This window comes from Phocoena phocoena, chromosome 1 (genome assembly GCF_963924675.1).
Source record: "Phocoena phocoena chromosome 1, mPhoPho1.1, whole genome shotgun sequence".
Classification (NCBI taxonomy): domain Eukaryota; kingdom Metazoa; phylum Chordata; class Mammalia; order Artiodactyla; family Phocoenidae; genus Phocoena; species Phocoena phocoena.
The window spans coordinates 147,374,296-147,394,482 of NC_089219.1; the positions used below are offsets into that span (position 1 = coordinate 147,374,296).

The 20,187-nt window shown below is 40.4% G+C and overlaps 1 protein-coding gene across 3 annotated transcripts in view; it reads right to left on the reverse strand.

Moving 5' to 3' along the window:
- HHAT (hedgehog acyltransferase) overlaps positions 1 to 20,187 on the reverse strand; it is a 338,123-nt gene that overhangs the window by 277,752 nt on the left and 40,184 nt on the right. For all 3 annotated transcript variants that reach the window (XM_065881461.1, XM_065881452.1, XM_065881444.1), the window contains exon 3: positions 7,902 to 8,015. In XM_065881461.1, coding sequence (XP_065737533.1) covers positions 7,902 to 8,015 — 114 coding nt within the window. The remainder of the gene's footprint in view (positions 1 to 7,901; positions 8,016 to 20,187) is intronic.

Below are 20,187 nucleotides of genomic sequence, written 5' to 3' on the forward strand. Positions count from 1 at the left end.
CACAAATCAAACCTGCGGTCACAAAGAGATGGGAGACCACACACACACACACAGACACACACACACACACACACACACACACACACACGGCTCAGTGCAAACTCTGCCACATTCCAAGAAAAATGCAAACAAAACCTCCTACTGAGTTTGGATAAGATGTGCTCTGCAGATAAAAAGACAAGTCCACCTATCCACTCATGCCTGGTAATGATATGCAGGAAGCTGAACTAAGCAGATGCTTCCACTCCCTTCAAGGCACAGCTTACAAGCTACGTCCTCAGGGGCCTTCCCTGACACCCCCAGGCAGATGTGGCCCGCTCCTCCCAGCATCCTGATCAGGATTTGGTTTCTTCTGTCACTTCTCACTCAGCTCCTGAGGGCAGGACTGTGTCTCCCCATCCTTTCTCCCACAGCCCAGCTCAAGCTTGAAACAGGGTCAGACAAAGACATGCAGGAGAGGAAGGTAGGTATGGCTGGACAGACAACCTCTGCCCTCTGGGGTTTCAGAAGTTCTGACAGTCGCCTCCTTTTTGAGCACCACAGAGGGAACGGCTCCCAGGAGCACACACAGACCGCAGTCGCGGCACACAGCAGAGGCCAGCGGACCCCAGCAGCAGCCACCTCTTACTTGGCTGTCATCGTACGTATGCCAGCACAACCTTGAAAACCATCGGACTCTCACCACTACCCCAAGGAAGCAAGCGGTACCGTCCCTGTTGTACAAATGAGGAGAAAGGCTTCAAGATATTAATTAACTGGCTTAAGACTGCATCACTAAAAAGCGACAAAGCCGGGTTTCAGCCAGGAGCCCTTAGCCACCCTGAATGTGGACTCCTAACAGGAAGAGAGTTAACTCAAAGTTACAAGCCAATTAACCACAGGAACATCTATATCCTAACCTAGGTAGGTTTCTGATGGTGGTAGGTACAAAACAGGAGCTGAAAACAGAGGAAATTTGGAAAGAGGGAGGAATATCCGTCCACGAGCAGAGGGTGAATCTACATCTTGCACTGTCTACTGGGGCTGTATCTACTCCAAGGGAAGGGGGGAATTGGTTCTTGCAGACAAGAAAACCTTCCTCTATGCATAAAGCACAGGCAGGTACACAGTACATAAACAGACAGTACATCTGTGGTATTAAAATGTCATAAAGAGGAAGTGACAATTGGGGGAAAATAGCTAAAAATGCTCCTGGGGGAGAAATAATGAAAAAAAAAAAAAAGCTAGAGAAACACTGATCTACAGGAAGCAAACAAGAGGTAGCAAGACAAAGAGTGGGAAGCAAAGGAGACCAGTCAGATGGGGCCATGTTGGGCCTGATGCACATGGCAGAACGGTGAGGAAGGTAGGGGATGAAAACTCAGTGTGCCCAGGGCAGCCTCATCTTTCCTTCTCCCTGCCACACCATTCTTCCACATGTTCAGTTAAAAATATATCACATATCAAACACAGGGAAAGGAATATTTATAAAGTTTATAAGGTATAAAGAATAATGAAATAACACCTGCATACCTAGCACCAGCTTAAGAAAGATAAAGCTACCAGTGCTTTAAAGGGCCCCTGAGCATATGTCAAATACATCTCAATTTTAAAAATGTCAATTATACCTCAATAAAAATAAATAAATAAATAATCAAAGCAAAACCAAACAAACCAAAAAAGGCCCTGGTTATCTCTTCTCTGATTCTTTTTTCAGCTTTTTTTTTTTTTTTTTTTTTGGCTGCGTTGGGTCTTCATTGCTGTGTGCAGGCTTTCTCTAGTTGTGGTGAGCGGGGGCTACTCTTCATTGCAGTGCGCGGGCTTCTCATTGCGGTGGCTTCTCTTACTGCGAAGCACGGGCTCTAGGTACACGGGCTTCAGTAGCTGCAGCACATGGGCTCAGTAGTTGCCGCACACAGGCCCTAGAGCGTGCGGGCTTCAGTAGTTGTGGTGCACAGGCTTAGTTGCCCCATGGCATGTGGGATCTTCCTGGACCAGGGATTGAACCCATGTCCCCTGCATTGGCAGGCGGATTCTTAATGTCTGTGCCACCAGGGGAATCCCTCTCCCCTCTGATTCTATCTCCCCAACCAGATGTGACCACTATCCTGAATTTATTTTCATGGCTATCTCATCTTTGTGATCATACACGTGAATGTATCAATGTAGTCTGTACAGCTCTATGTGCATAGGAGCATATCTGATAGATTCCTCTGCAACTTGCCTTATTAGCTCAATGTCGTGATCCAGAAATTCAGCCACGTTGACAATTACAATTATAATTCATTCCTTTCCATGGAATAAATTCACTACAATTCATCCACTTCCCCATAAAGAATATTTGGATTGCTTCTGGCTCTTTGTTACTACAATCCCATTGCTGCAATGAACGTCCTGGCTCATGTCCCCTGATTGGCAGAGAAGAGCTTCTGCAGGGAACATGTCCGAGTTAGCACTGGTAGCTGTGGACTTTGCACCTCTTTGACTTCACTAGGTAATGTAATACAAAGAAGCCATACCAACACATACTCACAACCTCTCTGTATGAGTTCAGGTGGCCAGTACTTGATATCATCAGGGGATTTTTGTTTTATCTTTGCCAAACTGAAAGTATGAAATGGTATCTTGTAGATTTAAGGTATATTTGCTTGACTACTAATGAAGTTGAACACATTTTCATAAGTTTATTGGTCATTTGTGTTTCCTCTTCTGCAAATTCCTTTTCCCATATTGAGCCCTTTTTCTATTGGGTGACTTGTTTTTTCCTTTTGAAATTTCTTTATATATTCCAATACCAAACCTCTGTCAGGTTGCAAATAACTTCTCAATTAGTGACTTGCCTTTTCACTTTCTTCACTGTGTTTCTGGATACATACAAAGATGTACATTGATTATTATACATTGATAAGTTCTTGGTTTTAATGTGGTTAAACTTATCAAATTTTTCCTCTACAAGTTATACTTTTTGTGTCTTAATTAAGAAATCTTTCTCTAGCCTACCATCAAGAAATATTCTCCTCCTACATCATGCTTTCTAAAAGTTTCATACTCTTTTTTTTAAGTCCTTTTTTTTTTCTGGCTGCATTGGGTCTTCGTTGCTGCGCGCGGGCTTTCTCTAGTTGTGGCGAGTGGGGGCTACTCTCCGCTGTGGTGCGTAGGCTTCTCTTGTTACGAAGCATGGGCTCTAGGTGTGCAGGCTTCAGTAGTTGTGGCACAAAAGCTCAGTAGTTGTGGCTCTAGGGCTTCGCTGCTCTGCGGCATGTGGGATCTTCTTGGACCAGGGATCGAACCTGTGTCCCCTGCACTGGCAGGTGGATTCTTAACCACTTTGCCACCACAGAAGTCCTATTTTAAGGACTTAATTCACCTTGAAAATGATTATGAATAGTATGAGGTAAGTATTCATTTCTTTTTAATATGACTCAACAATTGTGTTTATTGTTTATTATTATTGTGTTTATTGAAGTTTATCTTTTCCATGCAGATCTGAAATGCCACATCTGTCAAAATCAAGTTTCCATCTATGTACAAGTATTTTCTAAACTCTATTCTGTTACATTGGTCTATTTATCTATCCTGGTGCCAATACAACAATGTCCTAATTATTATATCTTCATTAAGTCATAGTATCTGGTAGGGCGCATACTCTGATTTTGGTATCAATTTTATGCTCTCTTCTTCATAAAATGAATGTTCCCTCTTTTTCTATTTTCTGAAAAAGCCTGGAAAAGATTTAAATAATTTGTGCCTTGAATGTTTGGAAGAAGTGGTGTGTTAGACTATTGTTTTCTTTACAAATAGATTTTTAACTACTTACTCAACTTTTCATGGTTATAGTACTATTCAGTCTTTCTATTTCTTCATGAGTCAGTTTTGGTAAGACACATTTTCTAGAAATGTGTCTGCTTTGCCAAAGTTTTCAAAATTATTGTCATAAAGTTGTGCAAAATATCTTTACTATATTTTTTATCCTCTTCTCCACACCTAATATTGGTTATTTGTGCATTTTTTGACCAATCATGCCACTGATTGTTTCATTAATGTCTACTCTTATTTTTGTTCTTTCTTCGTTTCTCTTTTCTGTTCTTTCCTAATTTCTTAAGTTGTATGCTTAGCTCATTAATTTTCAGCTTTTCTTTTGTTTTAATAGGAGCATGTAAAGTTATGTACTTACATAAACTTAAAATTATCCAAGTAGCACCCTACAAGTATTGATATGTAATATATTTTTCATTCATTTCTAACTATTTTCTAATTTCCAGTATGATCTCTTTTTTTACCTATTGTTATTTTAAAGTTTGCTTTCTCTTTTAATTTCTAAATGAATTACAGTTTTCAGGTCATTGTGTTACTGGTTTCCAACTTAATTACACTGGGATTAGAGAAGGTAACCTATTTAAAACACAGCCTTTGAAATTCATTGAAAATTACTTTATGGTTAAGATGTGGTCAGTTTTTATAAATATTCTATGTGTTCTTTAAGAGGATGTGAATTCTCCAGTTGTTAGATGTAATCATTTACGTTTCTTTTTTTTTTTTAAACCTTCAGTGGATTCCTGCTTCCCAAACTATAGTATTTAAGATCCTTCATAGTACCTTTTTATTTATTTATTTATTTATTTGGCTGTGCCAGGTCTTAGTTGTGGCATGTGGGATCTAGTTCCCCGACCAGGGATCGAACCCAGGCCCCCCGCATTGGGAGCGCAGAGTCCCAGCCACTGGACCACCAGGGAAGTCCCCATTTACGTTTCTTATATCAAGCTTATTAATTGTATTATTTGTTTTCTTCTATCTGATATATCAATTAAGGATAAAATTATGTTAAAATCTCTCCCTAAAATCATAGATATATCTATCTTTATGGTATTGATCAACTTTTGCTTTCTATATTTGGAAGGAAAATAAGCAAACTTAGAATTATATCTTCCTAATGAAATGAACTTTTTATCATTAAACAAGAACCCTCTTAGTCACAAATAATGTTCTTTGCCAGCTATTAATGAAATTGCACTAGTATCTAGGTGGACGGGACAAAGATGAGTCTTATATTTGCTGGAACACCTTTCTCCATCCTTTCACTTTCAAACACTCTGTGTCCTTGTGTCCTTCCGTTTTAAGTATATCTTGCTAGAAAGCACCCCTGTGGATGCTGTTTTATTTCTTTGTTTATTTTCCTTTTTTTCTGTTTTACTTTTATCCAGTCTGACAATCCTTTTCTAGGGTTGGGGGGTGGATTGGGTCCATTCACACTGATTGTGACTACTGATATATTTACATTTATTTCTGCCATTTCTTTGGTGCTTCCTCTTTGTCCTACCTTTTCCATGTTTCATCCTTACTTTTTAATGAAATTTCTAACAAATGAAGCCTACCCCTTTTTTTAATGTATTTTATTGAAGTACAGTTGATTTATAATGTTGTGTTAATTCCTGCTGTACAGCAAATTGATTCAGTTATACATACGTATACATTCTTTTTCATACTCTTTTCCATTATGGTTTATCACAGGATACTGAATATAGTTAGGACTTTGTTGTTTATCCATTCTATATATACAATAGTTTGCATCTGCTAATCCCAAACTCCCAATCCATCCCTCCCCCACCTCTCTCCCCCTTGGCAACCACAAGTCTGTTCTCTATGTCTGTGAGTCTGTTTCTGTTTCATAGATAAGTTCATTCGTGTCATATTTTAGATTCCACATATAAGTGACAGCATATGGTATTTGTCTTTCTGACCTACTTCACTTAGTATGATAATCTCTAGGTCCATCCATGTTGCTGTAAATGATATTATTTCATTTTTTATGGCTGAGTAGTATTCCACAGTATATATGTGTCACATCTTCTTTATCCATTCATCTGTCGATGGACATTTAGGTTGCTTCCATGTTTTGGCTATTGTGAATAGTGAGAAGCCCACCATGTTTTAAAAGGAGGAAAAGAAAAAGAATAATACTATCTCATCAACCCTACTTTACAGAAAATGATAAATTAGGATTCAGTGGTGAAAAGCCTTTCTAAGGTCAGAAAGCTAACAAATGAGAAAGCCCAGGACCTAATCCATCATCCAGCACTCTTCCACTCCACGACAGCTGACCCTTTCCCACAGCAGCAGTAGTGAGACGGGCTGAATTTCACATACTCCTCAAAATAGTTCACCTTCCCCCCCCCCCCGCCACAGAGATAGAAAACACAAGTATTAAGCTATTTATTTTACAGATGGGAAAACTAAGACCTAGGGGCAGTAAGTCATTTACCTAGGGGCAGAGAAATTTTGTGTTAGAAACAAAAATGTTAAATTTCTAGAAACACTGATGTCTTAGCAAATACCAAACAAATCTGTGGAAGAAAAGAAACACATTAATGAAGGCTGAGGTGGATATGTTCATAACTAGTTTAGGAATACAAAAAACAATGGATTACTTATTATTAGGTTTGCCCAGAAGGTTATATAAAATTGAATGAAGGTGATCAAAAGGTACAAACTTCCAGTTATAAGAAAAATAAGTACTAAGAATATAATGTACAACATGATAACTACAGTTAACACTGCTCTATGGTATATTTGAAAGCCGCTAAGAGAACAGAATAGATCCTAAAAGTTCTCATGACAAGGAAAACACATTCTTTTCTTTTTTCTCATTTTTTCTTTGTATCTATATTAGACAATAGATATTAACTAAGCTTATTGTGGTAATCATTTCACAATATGTGTATGTTAAGTCATTATGCTGTATACCTTACTTATACAGTGCCATATGTCAATGACATCTCAATAAAACGGAAAAAAAGTTGTATGAAATTTTAAAATATATTCAGATCTGACAGCATCTAAAATTTTTTATTTTTTGCTACTTTAGAAGATGGAAACTACTTGAGTACAAAAAGGTAATCATTATCATATTTAAAACAAAGAAAGTTGGTGTGCTACTGGGATTTTCTGTATTCCAGCACGAGAAGCAGGCCCAGAAAGTACCAATTTTCAGGAAAGAGCTGAAAAAGAGCCCAAGTCCGGTGACATCTCTAAGCACATGGCACTGTTTTCTCAGTTCACGTTTGGGTCTCTTGAGCCCAGAGGCTCCTGCTTCTCCTGTCCCTTCAGTTTCTTCACCTCCATGAACCTCTGAGAATCAAACATTTCTCCTGGGTTGACTTCCAAGTCCATTTTTGGCTGTGCTTTGTTTTTACTGGGTAGAATTCCAAGCACAGACCCATTTCTTTTCAGATTAGGAAACCACAGAGGCAAGATGCATATATGAGAGGATGCTGGACAAAGTCTGGCCCCTACACTAGAGAAAGATCCTCCTGGCACTATCTCAGGCCCCGTATTAGCTACAATATAAAGAGGTTCTCAATCCCACCTCTTGCAAAAGCACTTTTCAAACATCTGCTTGGAAGAATCTCTTGTTCTTGAAACCAGGCCAAGGAAAGAGCAAAATACTAGAATTCTGATCTATAACAGCTACTGTAGCATAAATTACTTGACATGAAAATCATTCCCACTTCTTAATGAAATCATTCTCTTTCTTCTGAACTGAAATCACATATATTCTCAACAGGTGGTTTTTATAGGATCATTTGATTAAGAATGGTCTTAAAGAATACCATCTGAAGTTTAGTTTTAGTCTAAAACCTTCATATTCATTGGTTTGAAAAACGACTTGGAGGAAGTAAGCACAGGATAAGCATGTATGAAATTTTTATCTTATCAAACATCATTAACAATTTATCTTATCTTTATCTTTTATTTTTATCTTTTTATCTGATAATTTATCCTATTGACCAGTAACAATTCTTTCTCATCTTTTCCAGTCTTCCAAGGCTAATATCCATGTCTCCTGATTTGCTAGCTCAGGTCTCTTTCTTCACAAAAAGCAAAGGAGAAAGAAGCTTAAACGGAAATGATGCACATAACCGTACCTTCCTTGCAAGCAGGTTGGCTACTTGAGACACACCCATGTGGCCAAGGAGAAGCCACACCAGCCGCTGCTTGCCCCACTCCATCCAGAAGCTCCACTCAAAGTCAGTTGGGTCCTAAATCGGCCAAAACAGCAGTTTATCAGAGGGATCTTGGTACGTGTTTGAGGCAGAACACAAACTCCAGTTAATAAAACAATTGCAAGAAGGCCAGTGTGAGTCCAAATGCTATACAACGGCATTTACACAACATTTCCAGCATCTACCCCACCACACACCATACCTACTTATACCCTCCCCTCCAGCTTAGCTGGTTTCATTGCCATTCCCCCACTGAGTGTCTTTGTTAAAGCTGATCTCCCAACCTCTGGACCCTCTATGGGACAGAAACTATTATTGACCCCACGTTATAAAATATGAAACAGAGACTTAAAGAATTCAGTTCATTTACCCAGCGTCACATAGATAGTACAAATAACAACTTAGGTTATCTCAGTTTCATCACCTAGATGCTTTCACCAGCAAGAGAAATGTACGCTGGACAGTAATAAAATTGTGTAAGGTCAGTCATGTTAAATCTTGCTGCCACTTACAGGCAGGAGGATAATTTGATAGAGAAATTAACTAATTCCCTATAAGATTACAAGGAAAGAATGAAAGATATACTTCCCTTCACCTTGGGAAGCTATGTCCATCAGTGCCCTTTGTCTGCGTCTGTACCAGGCTCTGTGTCTATATGGCTCCCTGACAGGGGCAGGTGAAAAACCTCTGGCAAGATTGGACCCATGGACACCTGGGGTTCACACCTAAAAGCCTCGGCCTCAGGAGCTCCAGGGAGATCATGGCAGCCAAGCAGAGCATGGAGGGAATAAGCACAGTGATTGGCCACTCTCAAACGGATAATGTGGGCTTGGCCCATGAGCACCTCGGCACCACCAGGATGGAGGGCAGATGTGAGGCCCTCAGAATTTTCTAGCCAAATCGTGTGGGTGATGAAGGAATCCCCCACTGACTACTGATCTATCGATACTAAACATCTCATCAGTCTGTACAAGTGAAACTTTGAGTCAAATTTTTAATTGGGTTTAAAGGAAAATAGGATTTTTTTCTATTTTTTTCTTTTTTTTTTTTTTTTTTGCACTTGAGGATTGAGGGGCAATTTCATACAAGTTACACATATTACAAAACTCTTTTTTTCAGAAGGTAAAATATAGATTGAAGTGATCTTGATTCATATCAGACTATGGATGTAGAGGTAGCAAATGTAGCAGCTAAGGCTGCCGATTCATCTTGGGTTTGGATCCCAGATCTAGCTACATACTGGCTGTGATGACCTTGAGTGAGATACTTCACCCTTCCGCTGTCTGTTCATATGATAACAGGACTGATTTTCTAGGAATTTATGAGGTTTAACTGAAAATACATGCATATCAAAATTTTAAAACAGTACCCGGCACACGGTACGCACTAAAAATTGTTACTTGCCACTAACTGCTAGTCCCATGTGCTTTCCATCCTGTGTTAACCAGCTAAGATTGTATCACGCTTTACATGTTGCCTCTTGTTAATAAAAAAAAAAAAAAAAAAAAGCTTTTCTATTTTCCAAATGAAGAAAGACAGCAGTACTGTGCTTCTCAAACAACACGTTTTCCCCACAATCAAGATCCTGACACACACACAACCTGCTCATAGAGCCCCCCATCCCATGAAACTCACAGATCTAGTCCAATTCCTTCCATTCAAAGACTGACTACATCAGAGCCCAGGACGTGCCCACACTGCACACCCAGGCAGCAGCAGAGCAGAGAGCTCAAATCGTTAACCGGGCTTTATCCCTGTTCCAGAGCTCACTTCCCCATCTTAAAAATGTCAAATTAGTGGAGAGTCAATCAACTGATTAAAGGCGCAAAGGTCATGTGATGAGGCCATGCTAGTAAAATGCCACTTTGTAACATGGATGCATACACTAAAAACCAAGATGGAATTTTTTTACCCCCCTCAAAATAAAAATCCCAACATTTTAGCTTTTTAAATATAAATAATGTTTTTGAACATTCAGAATTACATTAGAATTCATCACCTCAGACTTATACCTATGTTTCAAAACTTGTCCAAGTTTAATTTCTAGGGGGTAAAAATGAAATAATATCTCATAACATTCAAGAAACCAAAAAACCTTTATGCTTCATCCTAAGGCCCAAAACTACTGAAAACCCTGTGCTGGTAAAATCCCATCAACAGGGCTTCCCTGGTGGTGCAGTGGTTAGGAATCCACCTGCCAATGCAGGGGACACAGGTTCGAGCCCTGGTCCGGGAAGATCCCACATGCCGTGGAGCAACTAAGTCCGTGCGCCACAACTACTGAGCCTGCACCCTAGACCCCATGATCGACAACTACTGAGCCCGCGTGCCACAACTACTGAAGCCCACACGCCTAGAGCCTGTGCTCTGCAACAAGAGAAGCCACCGCAATGAGAAGCCCGTGCACCTCAACGAAGCGGAGTCCCCGCTCGCCACAACTAGAGAAAGCCCGCGCGCAGCAATGAAGACCCAACGCAGCCAAATATAAATAAATTAAATAAATAAAAAATTTTTTTTAAATCCCATCAAAACTACACAGTCTCTCATCACTAATTATTTCAGAAAAGAGCCATTTAAAGGAAATAAAAACATTTTTCTTATGTCTATTCTTCTCCATTTAAAATATTTACCTAAAGGAAATAACCAGACAGAAAAGCTGACTTAATGAATAGAAGATGGCCAATAAGTAGCAGTTACTGATTTGGGGAAGAAAAATGTTGACTTGCCTGATTCCATAAGCAAAAGCCTTATAGACCCTGAGCTCAGTCATTTCAAGGTAAATCTTAAAGTCTCAAATCAAGAACAACTTTTTCATGTTCTGTTCCCTCCCCATTTTCTTTCTCGATCCTGTAATTCTTAGTCAATTAGAAGCCTCTTCTTTGGTTCTGTAAGGAAGTCAAATATAAACCGGGGATAAATTCTAGCTGGACAGAACCAGGAAGGCTCCCCCGTGGAGAAAGGGGAGCCTGAACTCCAAGATTCACAACCAATCTTCTACATCAGCGCTTCTCAAACCTCAGTGGACACACAAATCACCTACAGATTTTGCTAAAATGCAGATTCTGATCCAAGAAGTCTGGGATAGGGCCTGGGATTCTGTCTTTCATCCAAGCTCTCAGGGGATGCCATGCTGCTGGCCTGGGGACCACATTTCAAGTAGTAGAGATTGACATCATCAATCATGATTCCCTACATTGTTCATAAGGCCAGAGAACCCTTAACAGCTCACACCACCCCACGCCATTCCCAGGCAGGGACACGCTAAAGCTGACCACCTAATATTCACAAACAGAGCAACCATCATCCTGTAATAAACTGAGTGAGTTAAGCATGGTCATTCATTCTGAGGTTTTCAGTGTGCAATGAGGCAAGAACAGAAGACTCTAAGGACATGATGATTCTTGGTCTCGTAAATAGTGACTCTAACTTCCTGGTGAAACGTTATTTCTCCTACTCTTAACAAGGAAAAGGATCTGGGCCTCTTTTCCCATAGAGAGCAGAGTGCTACACTAGGTACGGGGGGGAAGAAATGTAGAATTCCTCACCCTGGAGGAGGTCACGGTACCAACACTAACACCCCGGACTCTGAAAACCACTGCAAAGAAAGACAGGTAACAGTGGTGTCATTCATCTACATATACTAGAGATACAACTGAGACCTTTCCTTTTTTTTAATCCATGTTACAGTTGAGTTAACTGGAGGTCAGAGCAGGCAAAACTAGAGGCGGCAGAGCTGAGTTTCAAACCCAGTCCTGTCTGATACCAAAGAGGAAGCCCTTTTCCAAGCTGTTTCTACTTGTGCTGACGCTCTACCTGGATTCCCCCACCACTCCCAGACACATACACACACCCCACTATCCGACCAAATTGTTTCCAACCCTAGGGATGCCTCGTTAATGCCCCATATCCACAGACATGTCAGCTCCAGTGTGAAGCCTTCTCCACCCTTCCAGGTGGCCCTCACTGCAACCCTTTCTCTGTCAATTCACAACTCAATTCTAGCACTTTTATGATAGCACATTTTACTACAGCATATTTAGTATAGCACTTTTCACTCTAGCTATCTCATGTATTTTCTCTCTAGAGGGAAAAAATAGTAAGTTCCTGAGAGCAAAAACCTTAACTTAACCACAAATTTCTATCATGATTACCCAACAATCAGTAGGCCTTTTAACATGGTGGGGAAGTGAAATCAGGTGACCTAAGTTCTCATCACATTTCTCCCCCCGTGTAAACTTGGACAAGTCACTTCACTATCTGGCCCTGAGCCTTCCCGTATGTAAGAAGAAGGGCAGATTGCTTTCAAAGGGTGGGAAAAAAAGTTATTTTTTTCCTAAAGGAAAAAACACTAAAGGAAAGAAATACTGAGAGAACAGCTAGTCACCCGCCTACAGAGAGCGTCCTGACTGAGTGCCCATCATTCGGGGGGTAGGGGGGGAGAGATTCCCCCCTCACACTCCCATGTCACCAACCCAGGCCTCCAAGTTCCACATCCACACTGTCAGCCTGTTCTGTTCCAGCTAGTTCCCCAGTCATCCAGCCTCTTCCCCAGATTGGGAAGAAACTACAGCATACAGACTGACTATGTGCTATGATTCTGCCTATAGCAAGATAAGAAAAAGAAAACTATCTTCAGAAAGGTTAAATATCACATCCAAGGTCCCACAGCTAATGTATGACAGAGCTCAACTTTAAAGCCCCAGGTCCTCAGGCTGCAGAGTCTGTGCCTCACGTAGTAAAATACATGTAACGTACAATTTACCATCTTAACCATTTTTAAGTGTACAGCTTAGCGGCATTAAGTACATTCACGCTGTCACACAACCATCACCACCATCCACCTCCAGAGCTCTTTGTTTTGTAAAACTGAAATTCTGTACCCATTAGACAGTAACTCCCCGTTCATACCTCACCCCCGCCCCTGACAACCACCATTCTACTTCTGTCTCTATGGATTTGACTACTCTGGGTACCTCATGTAAGTGGAATCATACGGCATTTGTCCTTTTGTGTCTGGCTTGTTCCACCTGACACAACGTCCTCAAGGTTCATCCATGCCGCAGCAGACTGCAGAATTCCCCTCCTTTTTGAGGCTGAATAATATTCCACCACTGAATGGATACCCCACATTTTATTCATCCATTCATCTGTCAATGGACATTTGGGTTGCTTCCACTTCTTGGCTGTTGTGAATAATGCTGTTACGCACATGGGTGTGCTAAAGGTTTACTTTTTAGTATTTTGAATTTTAAATGATTTCCTAATGTTGCCAAATGACCTGTTTTTTTTTTTCTTTTTAACGTGTGTACTCATATCTGGCTGTTCAAATCTCTTTCAAAATCATCTAGTACTTCAAGGGCAGAAAGTTAAAAGAAAAAACTCATGGCAAATGAAGATCTTATGTTGCCAACTCACCACTGAGTAAATTTTTCCTTATTCTAGCCATGAATTCCCATCAGCCCTGAAGCTCACCAGATGACAGCACCCTCACTTCTGGCCTCTTAGCTGGAGTCCTGCAGTGTTATCACAGGGGAATGGCCAAAACTCTCCTTCTTCTGCTTTTTTTCCTGCATTCCTCAGACCATGTTGAATTAGCTGAAGATAATCCCATGGCTAATATGGCCAGGCCACTGGACTCAAATGTTGTTAAAGCATCCGGTACCAAGTACAACCCCAAGGCACCTACCAAGACACCCCAAGGGACGCTGAGAAAGTCATCCCACAGATAAAATCAGTTACACCAAGTCCACCACTGGTTTTTTAACCCAGACTCTCCCAAGACCTTGCCTACTTTCCAGTAAATCACTGCTCTTACCAGTAGCTGAACCTTTAACTCACATATGATTAGAAGGGTATTTGCCAAGATTTAACAGAACTGAAACTCCACAACTTAGGAATTCTGAAAAAGCTTGAGTTTGGGGGAATTTCTTGTCTTGCTGCTGTTGGTTTAAGGTAAATTCACATAGCACAGAATTAATCACATTAAATTCAACTCAGTGGCATCTATACTTGCAGTGTTGTGTGACCACCACCTCTATCTAGTTCCAAACATTTCCATCACCTCAAAAGGAAGCTCTGTACCCATTAACTGGTCACTCCCCATTCCACCCTCCTCCCCCAGGCTCTAACAATCATAAACCAGCTTTCTATCTCTGTGGATTTAGCTACGCTGGGTATTTCATATACGTGGAGTCCTGCAATGTGTGACTTGGCTTCTTTTACTCAGCATAACGTTGCTAAGGTTGATCCACATTGTAACACAGACGAGTACGCCATTCTTTGTTATGGCTGAATCACATCCCTTTATAGGGATATACCACATTTTGTTTATCTATTCGTCCATTAATGGATATTTCAGCTGTTTCCCCCTTTCGTCTACTGTGACTAATGCTATAAATATCTGTGCACAAGTGTTTTTTAAAATCCCCATTTTCAATTCTTTTAGGTCTACACCTAGGAGTAGTACTGTTGGGTCATATCACGATCTCTGTGTCATGTTTTGAGCAACCCGCAAACTGTTTTCCACTGTGGCTACACCATTTTACATTCCAAGTTTGAGTTTTTAAGGCCAAAAAAAAAAGGCTTCCTAAACTAACCCTCTGCCCACGGGGAGTTTTACTAGCATCACAGACAGAGAACTCAGCTCTTTCAACAAGGCCTCTCGCTGCTCTGAGCCTGCTTACCTCTTTGGGCAGACACTTGAGGAATCTGCTGTTTTAACATTCCAATTTCATCCTGGGGGCAAACGTCAGCAATGGCTGGAAATAAGGGGGTAAAAATTGGCTTTGGGATATATCTTATTACATAAAGTGCTCCCTGAAAAGTTAATCCTGTCAGTCTGCAGGATTTTGCATCTGAATTTCTTAAATTCAATAATTCTTTCGGTTCGTTTGAAAGAATTATTGTTTTGTTAAGATCGATACAAAGGCTAAAATGGCTATTTACTTAATGATGAAATCTGCTCTGACCAGCAAATTTATTACCATCCATAAACGCGATCAGGAACTGAAAGAACGTGATAGAAATCTCCCGGGTGCAGACAGTCTTGGCTCAGTACCCACCAGAAGGAGGGGTCAGGACCTTAGAATCGTAAAATTCAATTCCTCAGGGTTCGGGAAGAGCTGCAGCCTAACTGGAATGGTCAGCTACTTCCATTGACTCAACAGAGTTAAATCTGACCTTCATTTCTACACTCTTCTGGGGCCTTGAAGGGAGCACGGGTGGAGATTCCCACAGAGTTAACAGAGGGAACTAACATCACTAGTGAGGAGATCGTGGGCTTTAACATCCCTCCCAGTAAAGGACACCAAGAACACAAAGTAAAGTGATTGTAATGGGTGGCCTCAGAGGAAGACCTGCCTGTTTCCCGGAGATACTATTCTCACCTCGAATTTGTGTCTATCACAATGCAGGGAAAGTGACCTTATTCTCGAAGTGGCTGATGGAGCCAGTGGTGTGCTGTGTGTGGCAGAGACTGGACTGTGTTCACGTTCAGGAGAGCCAGGCTTGAGTCTCAGTTCTGTCACCTACCCTTATGTGACCTCAGGCTGGTCAGTCCTCCTTTATATAATTAGAACTTTTTAAAATTTATTTTATTGAAATAGAGTTGATTCACAATGTTAATTTCTGCCATATAGCAAAGTGACTCAGTTATACATGTATCTATGTGTATATCTATATATACACATAAATATATATTCTTTTATATTTTATTTATTTTTTATTTTATTTTATTTTTTATTTTATTTATATATTTATTTTGTATTATATATATTTATTATATATATATTCTTTTATTCTTTATATATATATATTCTTTTTCATATTCTTTCCCATTATGGTTTATCACAGGATATTGAATATAGTTCCCTGTGCCATACATTAGGACCTTGTTGTTTATCCATCCTATATGTAATAGTTTGCATCTGCCAATCCCGAACTCCCAGTCCATCCTTCCCTCCCACCTCTCTGGCAACCACAAGTCTGTTCTTTATGTCTGTGAGTCTGTTTCTGTTTTGTAGATAAGTTCATTTGTGTCATATTTTAGATTCCACATATAAGTGATATCATATGATATTTGTCTTTGTCTGACTTACTTCACTTAGTATGATAACCTCTAGGTCCATCCATGTTGCTGCAAATGGCATTTATATAATTAGAGTTTAAAGTGATCATAAAAGATAAGGGGATTCATTGGTGAAGTGCCAAGTCTAAAGTTAAAAACTGTTAATGCCTCTAAAATTGAACTCATCCCTCGAAATCCATCCTGCTTATTGCTATCAAAATAATCACACTGAAACAAGGGCTAGCAAACTTTAATAAAGGGCTAGATGGTAAATATTTTCAGCTTTGTGAGCTATAGAGTCTCTGTGGCAACTACTCAACTCTGATGGTGTAGCCCGAAGGCAGTCATAGTAAGACATAAACAAATGGGAGCAGTTGTGCTCCAAAAAAACTGTACCCACAAAAACAGGTGGAGGGTCAAATTTGGTCCAAAGGCCCTGGTTTGCAGGCCCCTCTTCTAAGGGACTGCCATTTCTCCTAGACCCACCACTTGTCTCCTAGTGAGAGTAGGTCAGGAACATTGTTTTATTACACATATGGATGGCATTTTTAGGTAATTTACTATCAGCTCTGAAGTCTACATCTACAGATGAAGCAGATTCTACGAAGGCCACAGAAGTCTCAGCCACAGCACACCCATTACCCTTGGTTATCCAGGAAAAACTCAGAGCTACTGCACATCTTTTTCCTCCCGGTACTCTGCGCTGGACATACTTCAAAGGTGGGGACTATTCTCTGCACAATTGGTCTTGTTCCCCCCATTCTGTTCCCTCTTCACAGCACCAAAGTAATATTTTTAAGATCACACCTGATCAAGTCACTCTCCCACTTAATATTCTTCAGGTTTCCCCCCTTAGCATACCAGAGAAACATTCTTAGCAAGACGCATGCAGCTCTTCCTATCTGGCGCTGCCCAGCCTTCATCATCCTACCCAACTTTTCTCCCCAGTTCTGCAACATGGCCATGCTGACCACCCAAATGCACTGCGTTCATATGGCCAAAACTTCCCACCCTTTGCTCCCTTTACTTGGAGAAACCTGTCCCTCAAACATCAGGATGATGACCTATCTTTCAGGCCTCAGGTCAGGCAAGCCCTCTCCCAGGAAGCTTTACCTAATCCATCCATTTATAGTCCAGACAGATTGTCCCTTGTCTATTTTCCCTCAATGTACGACGGTTACACATATCATGGCAATTTACCACATTGTACTTTAATTGTAGGTTACTGAGCTGCCTCTCCACTAAACTGTGACCTCTCCCCCCGCCCCAAAAGGGACTACATGTATATTCAGCATTGTATCCTCCAAGAAACCAACACATACTAGACACTCAATAAAAGTTTGTTGAATAAACTGAATGACATATGGGTCAAATCATTTTTAAGAACCTAGTGTAAACACAGTCTACTGGGAAAAGGGAATAAGAGATACAAAAAGTGGAGAACCTGGCACCTATCCTTGAATGCCTTTACAATCACAGTTAGAGAACAGAAACTCATGGAATATTTCTAGTGCATGATGTGCTCTGCAGATTATCTTCACCAACTCAAGGCCCACCCTCTGGTTATATCAATTACTTGCTCTAAAGAGTTGGACAAAATAGAGTACTGTCATAATAGAGGGTCTATTTCATGATTTAATTATAAGACTTAAATAAATTAAAATATGGAAAACACTTGGAATAGTGCCTAGTACTTATTAAGTACTATGTGTGTGTTTGTTAAGTAAATATGCAAACAAAAAAACAAACAACAAACTCTATTTTATTCTGATAGCCCCAGAAACATACATCTGAGAGTTTTCAAGCTGTATATCCTGAAACAGATAGAGATACTCATAGATATGGAGATAGATAGAAGTAGAGAGGGGACCTGCTCAAGATTCCCTCAAACCCAGTCAAAAGAAAGGAAAGCAGAAAGGTTCTCGAAACTGGACTGGAAAGGAGTGAATCCATGATTAACAAAAGGGGAACATCTGCATTCAGAGAAGCTGTAACATCTAAAATGCCTTGGGAAAGCAACCATCTTAACCTTCTTCTCAAAATAAAATATCTGCTCTGCGTGGCTGATACTGCCAATTGCCTCAATCAACACTCCTCAGACCACTTCTAGTTTGACTTCCTATACATTAGAGGTTAGAAGGCAAAAAACTACATTTCCCAGAATTCCCTGTAGCTAGCATGTTCCCTCTGGACCTAGCTTCTGATGAAAAAATACACAGACCTGCAGGTGAAAGAACGAACATAAAAATGTATGGGCTTTGAGACCTCTGAAAGAATGGTGGCAGAGGCTTTTGTTATTCTGCAGCAGCCATGGTGGAGGCTCCAGGGTCCAGTCAGTCCAGAGGTGCTGTAGCTTCCTGGTGTGGCAGCTTTTACTAGTGCACCACAGCATTGCATTCTCCAGCCAGGAGCTGGGCAGCAGCCACGGTTTTACAGGGTGGCTCTGGGAATTGCTCCAGGAACCTTACTTAGTGCCCATCCCTATAGACCTTTCGACTATTCTGAAATCTCCTTAAATCCCTGCAATAAAGTCCTTTCTGCTTAAAGACTGGGGTGGATTCTGTTGTCTGCAATGGAGCCTTGATCAACATACTTTGGAAAGGATTTTCCTTCTGACTGCAGTACAGCTCTAGCTGTATTATAGAAGCATTATGAAAATAATTCACTTTGAAGAACATCATTCTGAAATAAGTCTATTCAGTGCAGAAAAATAAATGGAGAAAAAAACACCAGGTAGATCACTCCAAGGAGTGTTCTAGAACTGGATAATGAAGGCAGTGAGTGTTTCACATTCATAAGTGCACCAATTTATGGATTTCAAAACCAAATAGAAAATTAGCTACCTTACCCACTGGTCTGTATTTTTCATTACCATGGCTATTTTCTCCTTGGATAGGGAAAACAAGGAGAGCTGTATATATTTACTGTTTTCCTTACCTCATATCCAACATTTTGCAAAAAAAAAAAAAGCAATACAACAGAAACACTAAACACTTCTGCATATCTGTTTCCTAAACAGCATTTGTGCATATTACTTACTTTGAGACCATACCTAATTCCCAAACACACTGATCAAAACTTATCTATGAATAGAGAAAACCTTTATAAAATACTTGAATCCAGAAATGTTTCCCTACACATTCAAAGACAGCAAGCTCACCTTAATGGTCTATAATTCTTCAAAGGGGAAGGGAAAAAAATATGACTAATTTGTAGGGACTTTGCACAGAAGCAGCACTGCTCTCTGGATGAACTCAGGCTAATGATTCATTTAGCAATTATTGGAAGAGTTTTCTTTATCTTTCAACAGATGCTTTGCTATTTCTAAAATAATTTGAACTAAATTATTTTACTGCTCACAATTTCCAGAGACAATACTCTTTCTCCAACATTTCCTCAAAGATAAAATATTTTCACTAACAAAACTTTTTTTTTCCTGTAAATAACAAGTCTCTGCTTAAACATCTTTACCATCCTACCCAGGTAAAGAAGATGCTCACAAGGGTGGGGACGCCATCAACAGGACTAGCACAAACAGTGCAACAGGGAAGAGCCAATTCTGACTCCATGTTGGATCTGCTTCTTTTACTTTAACCTTTGCTTTTCACTGCTTTTGTTATTATAATCACTGTCTATGGCTGTAAGCATACATAATGGCCTGCCACAGGGAGCCCTGCCCCTCTGCCTGTTAAACTAAAAGGTCTTTGTTCAGCTCACAGAGAGACATTCTGACCCTGCCCACCTGTGGATGGCTGCAGAACATCCCGTCCTATTTTGCAAGATAAATGGCCTTTTTACTGTACTTCCTCAACTCCTCCCCTTCTGTTCTATAAAAGAAACTGTCATCCAGACCCCGTAAGATGGTTTTTTGGGGACCCTAGTCTGCCATCTTCTCAGTCTGCCGATCTTCCGAATAAAGTCGCTATTCCTTGCCTCAACGCCTCGTCTCCCAATTTATTGGCTTGTCGTGTGGCAAGCAGAGCAAGCTTGGACTCGGTAACAACAGTACTGTTTAACATGTACCATCCAGTCTCTTAACTGGCCCTCAGGATCTAAGCCTTGCAAATAGGTCCAGGGTATAATGGGGGTGGGAGGTGTTCTGCACAAGGAAAGAGAAAACCTCTCAAAATGACTTAATTCATC